Source organism: Leucoraja erinacea, unplaced genomic scaffold (assembly GCF_028641065.1).
Source record: "Leucoraja erinacea ecotype New England unplaced genomic scaffold, Leri_hhj_1 Leri_369S, whole genome shotgun sequence".
Classification (NCBI taxonomy): domain Eukaryota; kingdom Metazoa; phylum Chordata; class Chondrichthyes; order Rajiformes; family Rajidae; genus Leucoraja; species Leucoraja erinaceus.
The window spans coordinates 53,039-71,404 of record NW_026576270.1 but is presented as its reverse complement, the minus strand read 5'-3'; the positions used below and the strand labels follow the sequence as shown (position 1 = coordinate 71,404).

The 18,366-nt window shown below is 56.5% G+C and overlaps 1 protein-coding gene across 1 annotated transcript in view; it reads left to right on the top strand.

Annotated features, from left to right (window-relative positions):
* Positions 1-15,298: 15,298 nt before the first annotated feature.
* Positions 15,299-18,366, top strand: part of LOC129693617 (dentin matrix acidic phosphoprotein 1-like) — a 35,603-nt gene continuing 32,535 nt past the window's right edge. The window contains exon 1 of the mRNA XM_055630408.1: positions 15,299-16,051. Within this exon, the coding sequence (XP_055486383.1) occupies positions 15,299-16,051 (753 nt within the window). The remainder of the gene's footprint in view (positions 16,052-18,366) is intronic.

The window sequence follows — 18,366 nt, the reverse complement described above, 5'->3', positions numbered from 1 at the left end:
TGTATCTGATCAGGCCCTGGAGATTTGTCTACCTTCAAACACGTTAGTACGTCCAGAACCTCTTCGACCACAACACAGAATGCTCTCACAGACTATACTTCTATTGACTGAACAAAGTTCCTCCATCCCCCCCCCCTCCCTCCAGTGTCCTCTACCCCCTCATCCCTCTACCCCCGCCCCCTCATCCCACTAACTCCCCCCCCCCCCTTCTCAGCTACAGAGATTTTTATTGATTTATTTTTTCTTACTTTGCTCTCCCCCCATCTGATAGTGCAATAAATGCTACCCTGACCCCTGCCCCCCTGCCCTCTGACCCCTGCCTGACCTCTGACCCCCCTGGCCTGACCCCAGTGGTGGGTGTACGTGGCGGGTGAGGTGGGAGGGGGCTCCTTGTCGCTCCCCGTCCCACTGCACGTGTGGGATGGCGCTGTGTACATGATCGGGGGGGGCAGGTTACCCGTGATTGTGGGGTGTCTGACTTTTTACTGACTAACGATTGTAATGATGGATGTTTGGGGGTTCGTTGACCCCCCCGAGTCAGTGATAATTTGCACTTTGTCATGTGTGTGTACAGACCTGTTTTATAGAGACGCTGTATATTGCACCGTGAATTTTACACATGTCTAGCCATTGGTAATAAAATAATGTACATCGGAGCCACTCACACCCTGTCTCTGCTTCCCCGGGGCGTGTGTGGACCAGAGAGAGGGGGGGGGGGGGTCTGTGCCAGGCATTAATGGCAGCCGTAGTCAGGACATGCTGGAGGCTCGGCATAGTTTGACTTTAATGTTGCGGGGTACAGTGGAAAGTTTGGCCCTGCCGGGATGACTGAGCTTCAGTGGGGAGCATTGTGGGAATAGCGATCATATTGTGGGGAGCATTGTGGGAATAGCGATCATATTGTGGGGAGCATTGTTGGGAATAGCGATCATAACTTGCAAAGCTGGGGACCGAGGGGAGAAGGACTAGATTAGGGGCAAGGATTTTGCTTTGGCTCTTGTTTGAACCTCTCGATGATTCTCGGAGTCTGCCGAGTTGCAGTGTGTGTGGCCATGGCCAGCGGATCAAGCTCACCTCAAACATTCCTTCTGCACGCTTTAGAGTGGCACGGTGGCGCAGCGGGTTGAGCTGCTGCCTCACAGCGCCAGGGACCCGGGTTCCATCCTGACTACGGGCGCTGTCTGTGTGGAGTTTGCACGTTCTCCCCGTGACCGCATGGGTTTCCCCCGGGTGCTCCGGTTTCCTCCCACGCTCCAAAGACGTCAATTGGCTTAGGTAAAAATTGTAATTATCCCTAGGATAGTGTTAGTGTGCGGGGTGATCGCTGGTTGGCACGGAGTGAGTGGGCCGAAGGGCCTGTTTCAACGCTGTATCACTAAACTAAACTAGTGTGCGGGGTGATTGCTGGTCGGAGCATCTCTGGAGAAAAGGACTAGGTGATGTTTTAGGTCAGCACCCTTCTTCAGACTCTGGTTTCGGCAGCATCTGTGGAGAACATGGTTAGGTGACGTTTCACAGAGTGCTGGAGTAACTCTGGGTCAGACAACATCTGTGGAGAACATGGATAGGTGACGTTTCACAGAGTGCTGGAGTAACTCAGCGGGTCAGGCAGCATCTGTGGAGAACATGGTTAGGTGACGTTTCACAGAGTGCTGGAGTAACTCTGGGTCAGACAACATCTGTGGAGAACATGGATAGGTGACGTTTCACAGAGTGCTGGAGTAACTCAGCGGGTCAGGCAGCATCTGTGGAGAACATGGATAGGTGACGTTTCACAGAGTGCTGGAGTAACTCAGCGGGTCAGGCAGCATCTGTGGAGAACATGGATAGGTGACGTTTCACAGAGTGCTGGAGTAACTCAGCGGGTCAGGCAGCATCTGTGGGGAACATGGATAGGTGACGTTTCACAGAGTGCTGGAGTAACTCAGCGGGTGCAGCAGCATCTATGGAGCTAAGGAAATAGGCAACGTTTCGGGCCGAAACCCGAAAGGGTTTCGGCCCGAAACGTTGCCTATTTCCAGAAGGGTTTCGGCCCGAAACGTTGCCTATTTCCTTAGCTCCATAGATGCTGCTGCACCATAACTCAGCGGGTCAGGCAGCATCTGTGGAGAACATGGATAGGTGACGTTTCACAGAGTGCTGGAGTAACTCAGCGGGTCAGGCAGCATCTGTGGAGAACATGGATAGGTGACGTTTCACAGAGTGCTGGGGTAACTCAGCGGGTCAGGCAGCATCTGTGGAGGGAAGGAATGGATGACGTTTCGGGTGGAGACCCTTCTTCAGAAGGTAAGGGAACTTTGGTTGATGAGAGGTGTACATTTAATCAAAAAGAAAAATAAACTTTTGTAAGGTCTAGGAAGCTGAAAATCAGACAGGGCCCTTGAGGACTATAATGAGAGCAGGTTGAAAGGTCCATGAAATGTCTGGTGAGTAGGATGAAGCATAATCCCACGGTACAAAACCCCGTGTAGGCGTGGGGTCGTATCCCACTCCTGACACCATGTTGTGTGAATCACACACGACAACACACATGGTGAAACATTAGTATTTATTCCATAAGTACTACAGAACATTCCAACTGCCAGCCATGCATCTCCAGCTGGGCGTGGCTGTCAGCGTTAGTGTCGTGCCGTAATAGATGGTGTAGTACTGTAATACCATGTAGTGGGTGGCATGCATATATGTGTAGTGGATTATAAATGGCATGGAATAATAAGGTTCAAAGGTTATTTTATTGGTCGCATATACCTAGGTGTAGTGAAATGCTTCTTGCCAATGCAGCACATAAAGAAAGAATACAGACATAACAATAACGAAGAAATCTAAACATAAAAACATCCCCCCACAATGGTCCCATTATGAGGGAAGGCACAAAGTCCAGTCGCCATCCCCAGTCCACCCATAGTCGGGCCTATTGAGGCTGGATGTTCCAGGCCGTTCTTGCCGGGTGATGGTGCTCCAGTGTCGGGAGAATCCTCCCAGTGGCTTGGGACACCTGGAACGGCCGCTTCTGTACTGGAGACCGCGGTTTCCGAAGCCGACAGCCGCGCTGGATGGAGCTCCACCACTGGTGATCTCAGCGAGAGATCCCTGGCTCCCGATGTTAAAGCCAGCGCCACCGCCCGCGGCTGGCCGCTCCACAGACCGCAGCTCACCGATGTTTCATCAGCGGTCTTCAGCTCACCGGAGTTCCAGCACGGCGACCCGGGCAAAGCATCGCCCGCTCCGTGATAGCGCTCCAGCGCTGTGCCGCTGCCGCCGAAGCCGAGGTTCTGGGCGGTCCCCGACAGGAAACGCAGCTCCAGGCCCCGCTGGTAGGCCGCGAGGATCGGTCGAGACGTTGCTCGGAGTAAAGCTGCCTCTCCGACCACGTAGGGACCTTGAAAAGTAGTTTCTCCCTTCCCCCCCCCACCCCACATAAAAAGCTTAGAGCTCCAGAACAGAAAACGCAACTAACTAAAAATTAAAAAAGAGAGAGAAAACGTACAGCTGCAGGCTGGGCAGCCATACCTCACAGGTTCATCTACGTGGGTGAATTACTAGAGAAAGCAGGAACACTCCAACACAATGGGAGTTTATTGTCACGTGGACTGTGGTTCAGTGAAAAGCTTTTGTTGTTAGAGTCATAGAGTGATACAGCGTGGAAACAGGCCCTTCAGCCCACCCTGACCAACATGCCCCATCTACACTAGTCCCACCGCCACCAACAAGCCCCATCTACACTAGGCCCACACTGGCCAACATGCCCCGTCCACACTTCTTCCACCACGACCAACAAGACCCATCTACCCTAATCCCACCCCGACCAACATGCCCCGTCTACACTAGTCCCACCCCGACCAACATGCCCCGTCTACACTAGTCCCACCCCGACCAACATGCCCCATCTACACTAGTCCCACCCCGACCAACATGCCCCATCTACACTAGTCCCACCCCGACCAACATGCCCCATCTACACTAGTTCCACCCCGACCAACACATGCCCCATCTACACTAGTCCCACCCCGACCAACATGCCCCATCTACACTAGTCCCACCCCGACCAAACATGCCCCATCTACACTAGTCCCACCCCGACCAACATGCCCCATCTACACTAGTCCCACCCCGACCAACATGCCCCATCTACACTAGTCACACCCCGACCATCATGCCCCGTCTACACTAGTCCCACACCGACCAACATGCCCCATCTACACTAGTCCCACCCCGACCAACATGCCCCATCTACACTAGTCCCACCCCGACCAACATGCCCCATCTACACTAGTCCCACCCCGACCAACATGCCCCATCTACACTAGTCCCACACCGACCAACATGCCCCATCTACACTAGTCCCACCCCGACCAACATGCCCCATCTACACTAGTCCCACCCCGACCAACCTGCCCCATCTACACTAGTCCCACCCCCGACCAACATGCCCCATCTACACTAGTCCCACCCCGACCAACATGCCCCGTCTACACTAGTCCAAGTCCCACCCCGACCAACATGCCCCGTCTACACTAGTCCCACCCCGACCAACATGCCCCGTCTACACTAGTCCCACCCCGACCAACATGCCCCGTCTACACTAGTCCCACCCCGACCAACATGCCCCGTCTACACTAGTCCCACCCCGACCAACATGCCCCGTCTACACTAGTCCCACCCCGACCAACATGCCCCGTCTACACTAGTCCCACCCCGACCAACATGCCCCGTCTACACTAGTCCCACCCCGACCAACATGCCCCGTCTACACTAGTCCCACCCCGACCAACATGCCCCGTCTACACTAGTCACCGAGTGATACAGTGTGGAAACAGGCCCTACATGCCCCATCTACACTAGTCCCACCCCGACCAACATGCCCCGTCTACACTAGTCCCACCCCGACCAACATGCCCCATCTACACTAGTCCCACCCCGACCAACATGCCCCGTCTACACTAGTCCCACCCCGACCAACATGCCCCATCTACACTAGTCCCACCCCGACCAACAAGCCCACACCTACACTAGTCCCACCCCGACCAACATGCCCCACCCACCCTAGCCCCACCCCGACCACCACGCCCCGTCTACACTAGTCCCACCCCGACCAACATGCCCCCGTCTACACTAGTCCCACCCCGACCAACATGCCCCTATCTATACACTAGTCCCCACCCCGACCAACATGCCCCATCTACACTAGTCCCACCCCGACCAACATGTCGCATCTACATTAGTCCCATCCCGACCAACATGCCGCATCTACACTAGTCCCACCCGACCAACATGCCCCATCTACACTAGTCCCACCCCCCGACCAACATGCCCCATCTACACTACTCCCACCCCGACCAACATGCCCCATCTAAACTAGTCCCAACCCCGACCAACATGCCCCATCAACACTAGTCCCACCCCGACCAACATGCCCCATCTACACTAGACCCACCCCGACCAACATGCCCCACGATCTACACTAGTCCTACCCCGACCAACATGCCCGATCTACACTAGTCCTACCCTGACCAACATGCCCCATCAACACTAGTCCAACCCTGATCATCATGCCACATCTAAACTATTCCCACCCGACCAACATGCCCCATCTACACTAGTCCCACCCCCGACCAACAACACCCCATGCCCCACTACACTAGTCCCACCCCGACCAACATGCCCCATCTACACTAGTCCCACCCCGACCAACATGCCCCATCTACACTAGTCCCACCCCACCCCGACCAACATGCCCCATCTACACTAGTCCCACCCCGACCAACACTACCCCCACCCCGACCAACACGCCCCATCTACACTACGCCCACCCCGACCAACATGCCCCATCTACACTAGTCCCACCCCGACCAACATGCCCCATCTACACTAGTCCCACCCCGACCAACATGCCCCATCTCCACTAGTCCCACCCCGCCCAACATGCCCCCTCTTCACTCGTCCCACCCCGAACAACATGCACCCTCTACACTCGTCCCACCCCGCACAACAAGCCCCACCTACACTAGTCCAACCCCGACCTACATGCCCCATCTACACTAGTCCCCCCCCGACCAACATGCCCCATCTACACTAGTCCCACCCCGACCAACATGCCCCATCTACACTAGCCCCACCCCGACCAACATGCCCCATCTAAACTATCCCCACCCGACCAACATGCCCCATCTACACTAGTCCCACCCCGACCAACATGCCCCATCTACACTAGTCCCACCCCCGACCAACATGCCCCGTCTACACTAGTCCCACCCCGACCAACATGCCCCATCTACACTAGTCCCACCCCGACCAACGTGCCCCGTCTACACTAGTCCCACCCCGACCAACATGCCCCATCTACACTAGTCCCACCCCGACCAACATGCCCCATCTACACTAGTCCCCACCCCGACCAACATGCCCCATCTACACTAGTCCCACCCCGACCAACATGCCCCATCTACACTAGTCCCACCCCGACCAACATGCCCCATCTACACTAGTCCCACCCCGACCAACATGCCCCATCTACACTAGTCCCACCCCGACCAACATGCCCCATCTACACTAGTCCCACCCCGACCAACATGCCCCATCTACACTAGTCCCACCCCGACCAACATGCCCCGTCTACACTAGTCCCACCCCGACCAACATGCCCCATCTACACTAGTCCCACCCCCGACCAACATGCCCCATCTACACTAGTCCCACCCCGACCAACATGCCCCATCTACACTAGTCCCACCCCGACCAACATGCCCCGTCTACACTAGTCCCACCCCGACCAACATGCCCCGTCTACACTAGTCCCACCCCGACCAACATGCCCCATCTACACTAGTCCCACCCCGACCAACATGCCCCATCTACACTAGTCCCACCCCGACCAACATGCCCCCGTCTACACTAGTCCCACCCCGACCAACATGCCCCGTCTACACTAGTCCCACCCCGACCAACATGCCAACATTCCCCATCTACACAAGTTCCCCCCCGACCAACATGCCCCATCTACACTAGTCCCAGTCCCACCCCGACCAACATGCCCCCATCTACCCTAGTCCCACCCCCCCAACCAACATGCCCCGTCTACACTAGTCCCACCCCGACCAACATGCCCCGTCTACACTAGTCCCACCCCGACCAACATGCCCCATCTACACTAGTCCCACCCCGACCTACGAGCCCCATCTACACTAGTCCCACCCCGACCAACATGCCCCGTCTACACTAGTCCCACCCGACCAACATGCCCCATCTACACTAGTCCCACCCCGACCAACATGCCCCATCTACACTAGTCCCACCCCGACCAACATGCCCCATCTACACTACTACTCCCAGCCCGACCAACATGCCCCAACTACACTAGTCCCACCCCGACCCGACCAACATGTTCCACCCCGACCCACCCCCGACCAACATGCCCCATCTACACTAGTCCCCACCCCGACCAACATGCCCCATCTATAACTAGTCCCACCCCGACCAACATGCCCCATCTACACTAGTCCCACCCCGACCAACATGCCCCATCTACACTAGTCCCACCCCGACCAACATGCCCCATCTACACTAGACCCACCGCGAACCAACATGCCCCATCTACACTAGTCCCACCCCGACCAACATGCCCCATCTACACTAGTCCCACCCCGACCAACATGCCCCATCTACACTAGTCCCACCCCGACCAACATGCCCCATCTACACTAGTCCCACCCCGACCCACATGCCCCATCTACACTTGTCCCACCCCGACCAACATGCCCCCCCGTCTACACTAGTCCCACCCCCCCGACCAACATGCCTCTACACTAGTCCCAACCTACACTAGCCCCCACCCCGACCAACATGCCCCATCTACACTAGTCCCACCCCGACCAACATGCCCCATCTACACTAGTCCCACCCCGACCAACATGCCCGTCTACACTAGTCCCACCCCCGACCAACATGCCCCGTCTACACTAGTCCCACCCCGACCAACATGCCCCCCGTCTACACTAGTCCCACCCCCCGACCAACATGCCCCGTCTACACTAGTCCCCCCCGACCAACATGCCCCGTCTACACTAGTCCCACCCCGACCAACATGCCCCATCTACACTAGTCCCACCCCGACCAACATGCCCCATCTACACTAGTCCCACCCCGACCAACATGCCCCATCTACACTAGTCCCACCCCGACCAACATGCCCCGTCTACACTAGTCCCACCCCGACCAACATGCCCCGTCTACACTAGTCCCACCCCGACCAACATGCCCCATCTACACTAGTCCCACCCCGACCAACATGCCCATCTGGACAAGACCCACCCCAACCAACATACCCCATCTACACTAGTCCCATCCCGACCAACATGCCCCGTCTACACTAGTCCCACCCCAACCAACATGTCCCATCTACACTAGTCCCACCCCGACCAACATGCCCCCCGTCTACACTAGTCCCACCCCGACCAACATGCCCCATCTACACTAGTCCCACCCCGACCAACATGCCCCGTCTACACACTAGTCCCCACCCCGACCAACATGCCCCATCTACACTAGTCCCACCCCCGACCAACATGCCCCGTCTACACTAGTCCCACCCCGACCAACATGCCCCGTCTACACTAGTCCCACCCCGACCAACATGCCCCATCTACACTAGTCCCACCCCGACCAACATGCCCCGTCTACACTAGTCCCACCCCGACCAACATGCCCCGTCTACACTAGTCCCACCCCCACCAACCTGCCCCATCTCCACTAGTCCCACCCCGACCACCATGCCCCATCTACACTAGTCCCACCCCGACCAACATGCCCCATCTACACTAGTCCCACCCCGACCAACATGCCCCATCTACACTAGTCCCACCCCGACCAACATGCCCCATCTACACTAGTCCCACCCCGACCAACATGCCCCATCTACACTAGTCCCACCCCGACCAACATGCCCCATCTACACTAGTCCCACCCCGACCAACATGCCCCATCTACACTAGTCCCACCCCCGACCAACATGCCCCATCTACACTAGTCCCCACCCCGACCAACATGCCCATCTACACTAGTCCCACCCGACCAACATGCCCCATCTACACTAGTCCCACCCCGACCAACATGCCCCATCTACACTAGTCCCACCCCGACCAACATGCCCCGTCTACACTAGTCCCACCCCGACCAACATGCCCGTCTACACTAGTCCCACCCCGACCAACATGCCCCATCTACACTAGTCCCACCCCGACCAACATGCCCCATCTACACTAGTCCCACCCCGACCAACATGCCCCATCTACACTAGTCCCACCCCGACCAACATGCCCCATCTACACTAGTCCCACCCGACCAAACATGCCCCATCTACACTAGTCCCACCCCCGACCAACATGCCCCGTCTACACTAGTCCCACCCCGACCAACATGCCCCGTCTACACTAGTCCCACCCCGACCAACATGCCCCGGTCTACACTAGTCCCCACCCCGACCAACATGCCCCGTCCCCACTAGTCCCCCCCCCACTAACGTGCCCCGTCTACACTAGTCCCACCCCGACCAACATGCCCCGTCTACACTAGTCCCACCCCGACCAACATGCCCCGTCTACACTAGTCCCACCCCGACCAACATGCCCCATCTACACTAGTCCCACCCCGACCAACATGCCCCATCTACATTAGTTCCACTCCGACCAACATGCCCCGTCTACACTAGTCCCACCCCGACCAACATGCCCCATCTACACTAGTCCCACCCCGACCAACATACCCCATCTACACTAGTCCCACCCCGACCAACATGCCCCATCTACACTAGTCCCACCCCGACCAACATGCCCCGTCTACACTAGTCCCACCCCGACCAACATGCCCCGTCTACACTAGTCCCACCCCCGACCAACATGCCCCGTCTACACTAGTCCCACCCCGACCAACATGCCCCGTCTACACTAGTCCCACCCCGACCAACATGCCCCGTCTACACTAGTCCCACCCCCGACCAACATGCCCCGTCTACACTAGTCCCACCCCGACCAACATGCCCCATCTACACTAGTCCCACAGATAGCACGAGAAAGAGACGTAGAGGGACACAGAGACAGACAGAGAGAGAGAGATACAGTGCGACCAACATGCCCCGTCTACACTAGTCCCACCCCGACCAACATGCCCCGTCTACACTAGTCCCACCCCGACCAACATACCCCATCTACACTAGTCCCACCCCGACCAACATGCCCCATCTACACTAGTCCCACCCCGACCAACATGCCCCATCTACACTAGTCCCACCCCGACCAACATGCCCCCGTCTACACTAGTCCCATACAGTTACGACCAACATGCCCCGTCTACACTAGTCCCCACCCCGACCAACATGCCCCATCTACACTAGTCCCACCCCGACCAACATGCCCCATCTACACTAGTCCCACCCCGACCAACATGCCCCGTCTACACTAGTCCCACCCCGACCAACTACATGCCCCACCCTACCACTAGCCCGTCCACTACCCGACCAACATGCCCCGTCTACACTAGTCCCACCCCGACCAACATGCCCCATCTACACTAGTCCCCCCCGACCAACATGCCCCGTCTACACTAGTCCCACCCCGACCAACATGCCCCATCTACACTAGTCCCACCCGACCAACATGCCCCGTCTACACTAGTCCCACCCCGACCAACATGCCCCGTCTACACTAGTCCCACCCCGACCAACATGCCCCGTCTACACTAGTCCCACCCCGACCAACATGCCCCATCTACACTACACTAGTCCCACCTGCCCACGTTTGGCCCATATCCCTCCAAACCTGTCCTATCCATGTACCTAGGCTGGGGGATGGGAGGCTCCAAGACAGCAAGGACTAACAAAATTGGGAGAATTCGATGTTCATGCCCCCGGGATGCAGACTCCTCCTCCTTTTCCCTTTCTTGTCCCCACCCACCCCCGCCCCCGATCAGTCTGAAGAAGGGTTTCGGCCCGAAACGTTGCCTATTTCCTTCGCTCCATAGATGCTGCTGCACCCGCTGAGTTTCTCCAGCTTTTTTGTGTAACTCCAGCATCTGCAGTTCCCTCTTAAACACTATCCATGTACCTGTCTGCTTCTTAAACGTTGGGATAGTCCCAGCCTCAGCTACCTCCTCCGGCAGCTCGTTCCAAACACCCACCACCCTCTTTTCACACAGAGAGTGGTGAATCTCTGGAACTCTCTGCCACAGAATGTAGTTGAGGCCAGTTCATTGGCTGTATTTAAGAGGGAGTTAGATGTGGCCCTTGTGGCTAAGAGAATCAGGGGGTATGGAGAGAAGGCAGGTACGGGATACTGAGTTGGATGATCAGCCATGATCATATTGAATGGCGGTGCAGGCTCGAAGGGCCGAATGGCCTACTCCTGCACCTAATTTCTATGTTTCTGTGTGGAAAAGTTGCCCCTCAGGTTCCTGTTAAATCTTTTCCCCTTCACCTTGAACCTGTGTCCTCTGGTCCTCGATTCCCCTACTCTGGGCATCTACCCGATCTATTCCTCTCATGGTTTTGTACTCTGAAGGGTGGACTGGCAAGGAGATGGTGCTGCTGTTTGGGGCAATGTTGAAGAGGCAGGTCACCCTTACATCATGGTGGAAGATCCACTTGTGACTGGACAAGTGTCAACTGGAGAGATCTTGGTGTTGGCTCATTGCCACGTGTACTGAGGTACAGGGAAATGCTTTGTCCACATGCTCTCCAGTCAAGGCGCACGGTACACAGTACAATAAACTACACACCTACAGCAGGCCATGGAAAATACCACAGGGAATATAATGTCATAACGTTACAGTTGCGGAGAAAGTGCAGATTTAAAAAAAGTGCTGGTCCACGATGGGATAGGTTGGAAGATCGGGGCTACGGCTGAGATTATGGAAGGACCGTTCACGAGCCTGATAACAGGGGAAGAAGCTGTTCCTGAGTCTGGTGGTGCACGCTTTCAAGCTTCTGTACCTTCTGCCGGACGGGAGCAGGGAGAAGAAGGAATGACCGGGGTGGGACAGGGACACGTCTTTGATGATGTCGGCTGCTTTACCGAGGCAGCGTGAAGTGTAGATGGAGTCAATGGTGGGGAGTGTGGTGTGTGTGATGGACTGGGCTACATCTACAATGGTGGGGAGTGTGGTGTGTGGGGGACTGGGCTACATCTACAATGGTGGGGAGTGTGGTGTGTGTGGGACTGGGCCACATCTACAATGGTGGGGAGTGTGGTGTGTGTGGGACTGGGCTACATCTACAATGGTGGGGAGTGTGTGTGTGTGGGACTGGGCTACATCTACAATGGTGGGGAGTGTGGTGTGTGTGGGACTGGGCTACATCTACAATGGTGGGGGGTGTGGTGTGTGTGGGACTGGGCTACATCTACAATGGTGGGGAGTGTGGTGTGTGTGGGACTGGGCTACATCTACAATGGTGGGGAGTGTGGTGTGTGTGGGACTGGGCTACATCTACAATGGTGGGGAGTGTGTGGTGTGTGTGGGACTGGGCTACATCTACAGTGGTGGGGAGTGTGGTGTGTGTGTGGGACTGGGCTACATCTACAATGGTGGGGAGTGTGGTGTGTGTGATGGACTGGGCTACATCTACAATGGTGGGGAGTGTGGTGTGTGTGGGACTGGGCTACATCTACAATGGTGGGGGGTGTGTGTGTGGGACTGGGCTACATCTACAATGGTGGGGAGTGTGGTGTGTGTGGGACTGGGCTACATCTAAAATGGTGGGGAGTGTGGTGTGTGTGGGACTGGGCTACATCTACAATGGTGGGGAGAGTGGTGTGTGTGGGACTGGGCTACATCTACAATGGTGGGGGGGTGTGTGTGTGGGACTGGGCTACATCTACAATGGTGGGGAGTGTGGTGTGTGTGGGACTGAGCTACATCTACAATGGTGGGGAGTGTGGGTGTGTGTGGGACTGGGCTACATCTACAATGGTGGGGAGTGTGGTGTGTGTGGGACTGGGCTACATCTACAATGGTGGGGAGTGTGTGGTGTGTGTGGGACTGGGCTGCATCTACAATGGTGGGGAGTGTGGTGTGTGTGGGACTGGGCTACATCTACAATGGTGGGGAGTGTGGTGTGTGTGTGTGATGGACTGGGCTACATCTCCAATGGTGGGGAGTGTGGGACTGGGCTCCATCTACATCTACAATGGTGGTGTGTGTGATGGACTGGGCTACATCTACAATGGTGGGGAGTGTGGTGTGTGTGGGACTGGGCTACATCTACAATGGTGGGGAGTGTGGTGTGTGTGGGACTGGGCTACATCTACAATGGTGGGGAGTGTGGTGTGTGTGTGGGACTGGGCTACATCTACAATGGTGGGGAGTGTGGTCTGTGTGGGACTGGGCTACATCTACATCCACAACTCTGCAGTTTTTGGATAAATTTGTTCCCATGTTTCTCGGTCCCTGTGAATCTTTGCTTCCTCCAAGACGTGATGTTTCATTTACTCGAGTCAATCAGCTTCTTGGTTTCCTGTGTTAATTGGTTCATTTGCCCAAAGTGCATGGATGATTGCGCCAATACCTATTGTAATTGGCTCACCGATTTCTTGCATTGCATCTGTTTTCCAGTCCTAATCTGCACAGCGGTGTCTGATGTTAAAGATCTCCTGCATTACCTGTTGCACCAGCGTCAATGTCAGCAGCGCTGCAGTGCCCCTGTAATTATTACTGAACCTCTCTCCCTTACAGTTTAACATGACTGCCTCCCTGCATTCACCAGTAGAACAAGACCTTACATGCGTGAATACTTTGGTTTACTTCAAATAATGGCTGATGTTTTCACCATTTGATTTCCCCAATAATTCATGCACCAGTTTCCTGCCGAAATGCATCGCATCCATGGGAATTATTGCACCCATCTCTCCCATTAGTTTGTGCATTGTTTCTCAATGTTAATTCATTGTTTGGTTTCCTCCTTTAATTAGCTCTGGGGAGGATTCCCCGCATTTAACGAGCGCATTGAAAGCCGGCAATAATCAGCAAGACAATATCTTTGCATTTAGCGTTTCCCTGTGGTAATTGGCTCTCATTTCCAGCATCAATTAATGCAACAGTTAGTCATTGTTGCCACTGTTCATGCATCCATCATCCGCCCAGGTTGCGTAATTAATGCGTCATTTCTTGCACCGGATAGTTGCATTAATCAGCAAAGCGGCTTTCTGCATTATTTATTGATCTATTAGTATGTGGGCTGCCGTTAATTACCTTCCTGTTTTCTCACTGCAACAGTACACTGGTTTGCAAAGATAATTAGTTCTTTGATTTCCTGTGTTAATTAGTCTATTCATTAGTTTATCCCCCCCCTCCCTCCCCCCCACCTCATTCAACCGTGCTCTGGTGTCTTGCAATGACGAGTGTATTGGGTAGGGTTGGGGTGAGGTGATCTTTGCACCAACTGGCCATTGGATGAGTGTGCCAGGTTTCCCAGCATGGTCAAAGGCAAAGATCCTATAGCGGGGCAAGATAGACCACTCCTGCTAAATGCAATGGGCTGACGTGTAGTACGCAACAGAGCAGAACGTGGGCCTTTTTATCATCCATTCCCGTAACCCGACCCGACCTGACCCGACCCGTCCCGACCCGCACTGTAATCAACGTTGCCGGGGAACAGTTTGTGTTAATAAATTAAAATTCTGAAAATGGGGAGAAGATTTTTACCAAATAACTTTTATTTTTACGAGGATGTTTCCGTAACCATTTCCGTCTCCGCACTAGTATCTTTGCTCCGCGATGGGATCTTTGGTGTGGAGACGGAAGCCGGTTACGGAAATGGGGCCGAGAATGACCCATGAATCTGCCCATGGCCGTACTGTGTCTTGTTCGTCGAGTGGACTATCTTGTTCACTGTAGGATCTTTGGTCAAGGGGACAGGGTGATCAACGGGGACCTTTGTCACACTGGGTTGTGCTGCAGTGTACAATATGTGGTCAGACCTTCACTCAGGCCAGGAGTCAACCCTCATGTACCTCTGGACTGACCCCTGAACTGTGACCCCACCAATGAAGACCAGGACCAGGAGAGACCAGGACCAATGGAGACCAAGACCAGGTGAGACCAGAACCAGGGGAGACCAGGACCAGGACCAATGGAGACCAGGACCAGGAGAGACCAGGACCAATGGAGACCAGGACCAGGGGAGACCAGGACCAGGACCAGGGGGAGACCAGGACCAGGACCAACCAGGACCAGGAGGAGACCAGGACCAGGGGAGACCAGGACCAGGAGAGACCAGGACCAGGGGAGACCAGGACCAGGGAGAGACCCAGGACCAATGGAGACCAGGACCAGGGGAGACCAGGACCAGGGGAGAACCAGACCAGGGGAGACCAGGACCAGGAGACCAGGACCAGGGGAGACCAGGACCAGGAGAGACCAGGGACCAGGAGGAGACCAGGGACCAGGAGACCATGACCAGGAGACCAGGACCAGGAGACCAGGACCAATGGAGACCAGGACCAGGAGACAGGACCAGGAGACCAGGACCCAGGAGACCAGGACCAGGGAGACCAGGACCAGGAGAGACCAGGACCAGGAGACCAGGACCAGGGGAGACCAGGACGACAGGGAGACCAGGACCAGGGGAGACAGGACCAGGGGAGACCAGGACCAGGAGGAGACCAGGACCAGGGGAGACCAGGACCAGGAGAACAGACCAGGACCAGGGGAGACCAGGACCAGGATAGACCAGGACCAGGGGAGACCAGACCAGGAGACCAGGACCATGGGGAGACCAGGACCAGGGGAGACCAGGACCAGGAGACCCAGACAGAGGAGAGACCAGGACCAGGGGAGACCAGGACCAGGGGAGACCAGGACCATGGGAGACCAGGACCAGGAGAGACCAGGACCAGGGGAGACCAGGACCAGGGGAGACCAGACCAGGAGAGACCAGGACCAGGACCAAGACCAGGACCAATGGAGACCAGGACCAGGGGAGACCAGGACCAGGAGAGACCAGGACCAGGAGAGACCAGGACCAGAGAGACCAGAGACCAGGACCAGAGCCAATGGAGACCAGGACCAGGTGAGACCAGGACCAGGAGACCATGACCAGGAGAGAACAGGGACCAGGAGAGACCAGGACCAGGGGAGACCAGGACCAGGGGAGACCAGGACCAGGGGGGGACCAGGACCAGGGGAGACCAGGACCAGGGGAGACCAGGACCAGGGGAGAGACCAGGACCAGGAGACCAGGACCAATGGAGACCAGGACCAATGGAGACCAGGACCAGGGGAGACCATGGACCAGGGGAGACAGGACCAGGGGAGACCAGGACCACAGGGGAGACCAGGACCAATGGAGACCAGGACCAGGGGAGACCAGGACCAATGGAGACCAGGACGGGGGAGACCAGGACCAATGGGAGACCAGGACCAGGGGAGACCAGGACCAGGGAGACCAGGACCATGGAGACCAGAACCAGGGACCATGACAGGGGAGACCTGAAGGGAGACTAGGACCAGGGGCGACCAGGACCAGGTGAGACCAGGACCAGGAGACCAGGACCAGGAGAGACCAGGACCAGGGGAGACCAGCTACCACGGGGTTGAGACCAGGACCAGGAGACCAGGACAGACAGGGGAGACCAGGACCAGGAGACCAGGCAGGGGAGGTGGACCAGGACCAGGTGAGAGACCAGGGACCCGGGGAGACCAGGACCAGGAGAGACCATGACCAGGAGACCAGGACCAGGAGATTGACCAGGGGAGACCAGGACCAGGAGACCAGGACCAGGGAGACCAGGACCAGGAGACCAGGACCAGGGGAGACCAGGACCAGGAGACCAGGACCAGGGGAGACCAGGACCAGGAGACCAGACAGACCAGGAGACCAGACCAGGAGAGACTGGGACCAGGGATACCAGGACCAGGGAGACCAGGACCAGGAGACCAGGACCAGGAGAGACCAGGACCAGGGGAGACCAGGACCAGGAGACCAGGACCAGGGGAGACCAGGACCAGGAGAGACCAGGACCAGGAGAGACCAGGACCAGGAGACCAGGACCAGAGAGAGACCAGGACCAGGACCAGGGGAGACCAGGACCAGGAGACCAGGACCAGGGGAGACCAGGACCAGGAGACCAGGACCAGGAGACCAGGACCATGAGAGACCAGGACCAGGAGAGACCAGGACAGGACCAAGACCAGGACCAATGGAGACCAGGACCAGGTGAGACCAGGACCAGGAGACCAGGACCAGGGAGACCAGGACCAGGAGAGACCAGGACCAGGCACAGAGACCAGGACCAGGGGAGACCAGGACCAGGGGAGACCAGGACCAGGGGAGACCAGGACCAGGGGAGACCAGGACCAGGGGAGACCAGGACCAGGAGACCAGGACCAGGGAGACCAGGACCAGGAGACCAGGACCAGAGAGACCAGGACCAGGAGAGACCAGGACCAGAGAGAGACCAGGACCAGGGAGACCAGGACCAGGGGAGACCAGGACCAGGAGACCCAGGACCAGGAGACCAGGACCATGGGAGACCAGGACCAGGGGAGACCAGGACCAGGAGAGGACCAGGACCAGGAGAGACCAGGACCAGGAGAGACCAGGACCAGGGGAGACCAGGACCAGGGGAGACCAGGACAGGGGTAGACCAGGACCAGGGAGACCAGGACCAATGGAGACCAGGACCAGGAGAGACCAGGACCAGGAGAGAGTGGGACACCATCACATCTGGCCATCTCCCCACCACAGCCCCGAACCGTTAGTTCCCCAACGCCTACTGCCCGCTTCTATCTCCAACACAAGATCGACAAACAGGACTGCCCTGGTAGACCCATTGTTGCTGCCTGCTCCAGCCCCACCAAACTCATCTCCTCACTCCCCCAACCCCCCCCCATCCCTTGTCCGACATGCAATCAGCATCTCAGCAATGTCCCGGCACTCTCCACTATCCCCCACCATCCTCCTCTGCTTGGCGGGACGTCCTCACCCTCAACCGCGTCTCTTACCGCTGCAAGTTAAATGTGTAGCCATGGGCACTAGCCTGGTCCCCAAAACATCGGCCTGTCCACAGATGCTGCCTGACCCGGCTAGACTAGGCTTGTATTCACTGGAGTTTAGAAGGATGAGGGGGAATCTTATTGAAACATATAAAATTATAAAAGGACTGGACAAGCTAGATGCAGGAAAAATGTTCCCCATGTTGGGCGAGTCCAGAACCAGGGACCACAGTCTTAGAATAAAGGGGAGGTCATTTAAGACTGAGGTGAGAAAAAACGTTTTCACCCAGAGTTGTGAATTTGTGGAATTCCCTGCCACAGAGGGCAGTGGAGGCCAAGTCACTGGATGGATTTAAGAGAGAGTTAGATAGAGCTCTAGGGGCTAGTGGA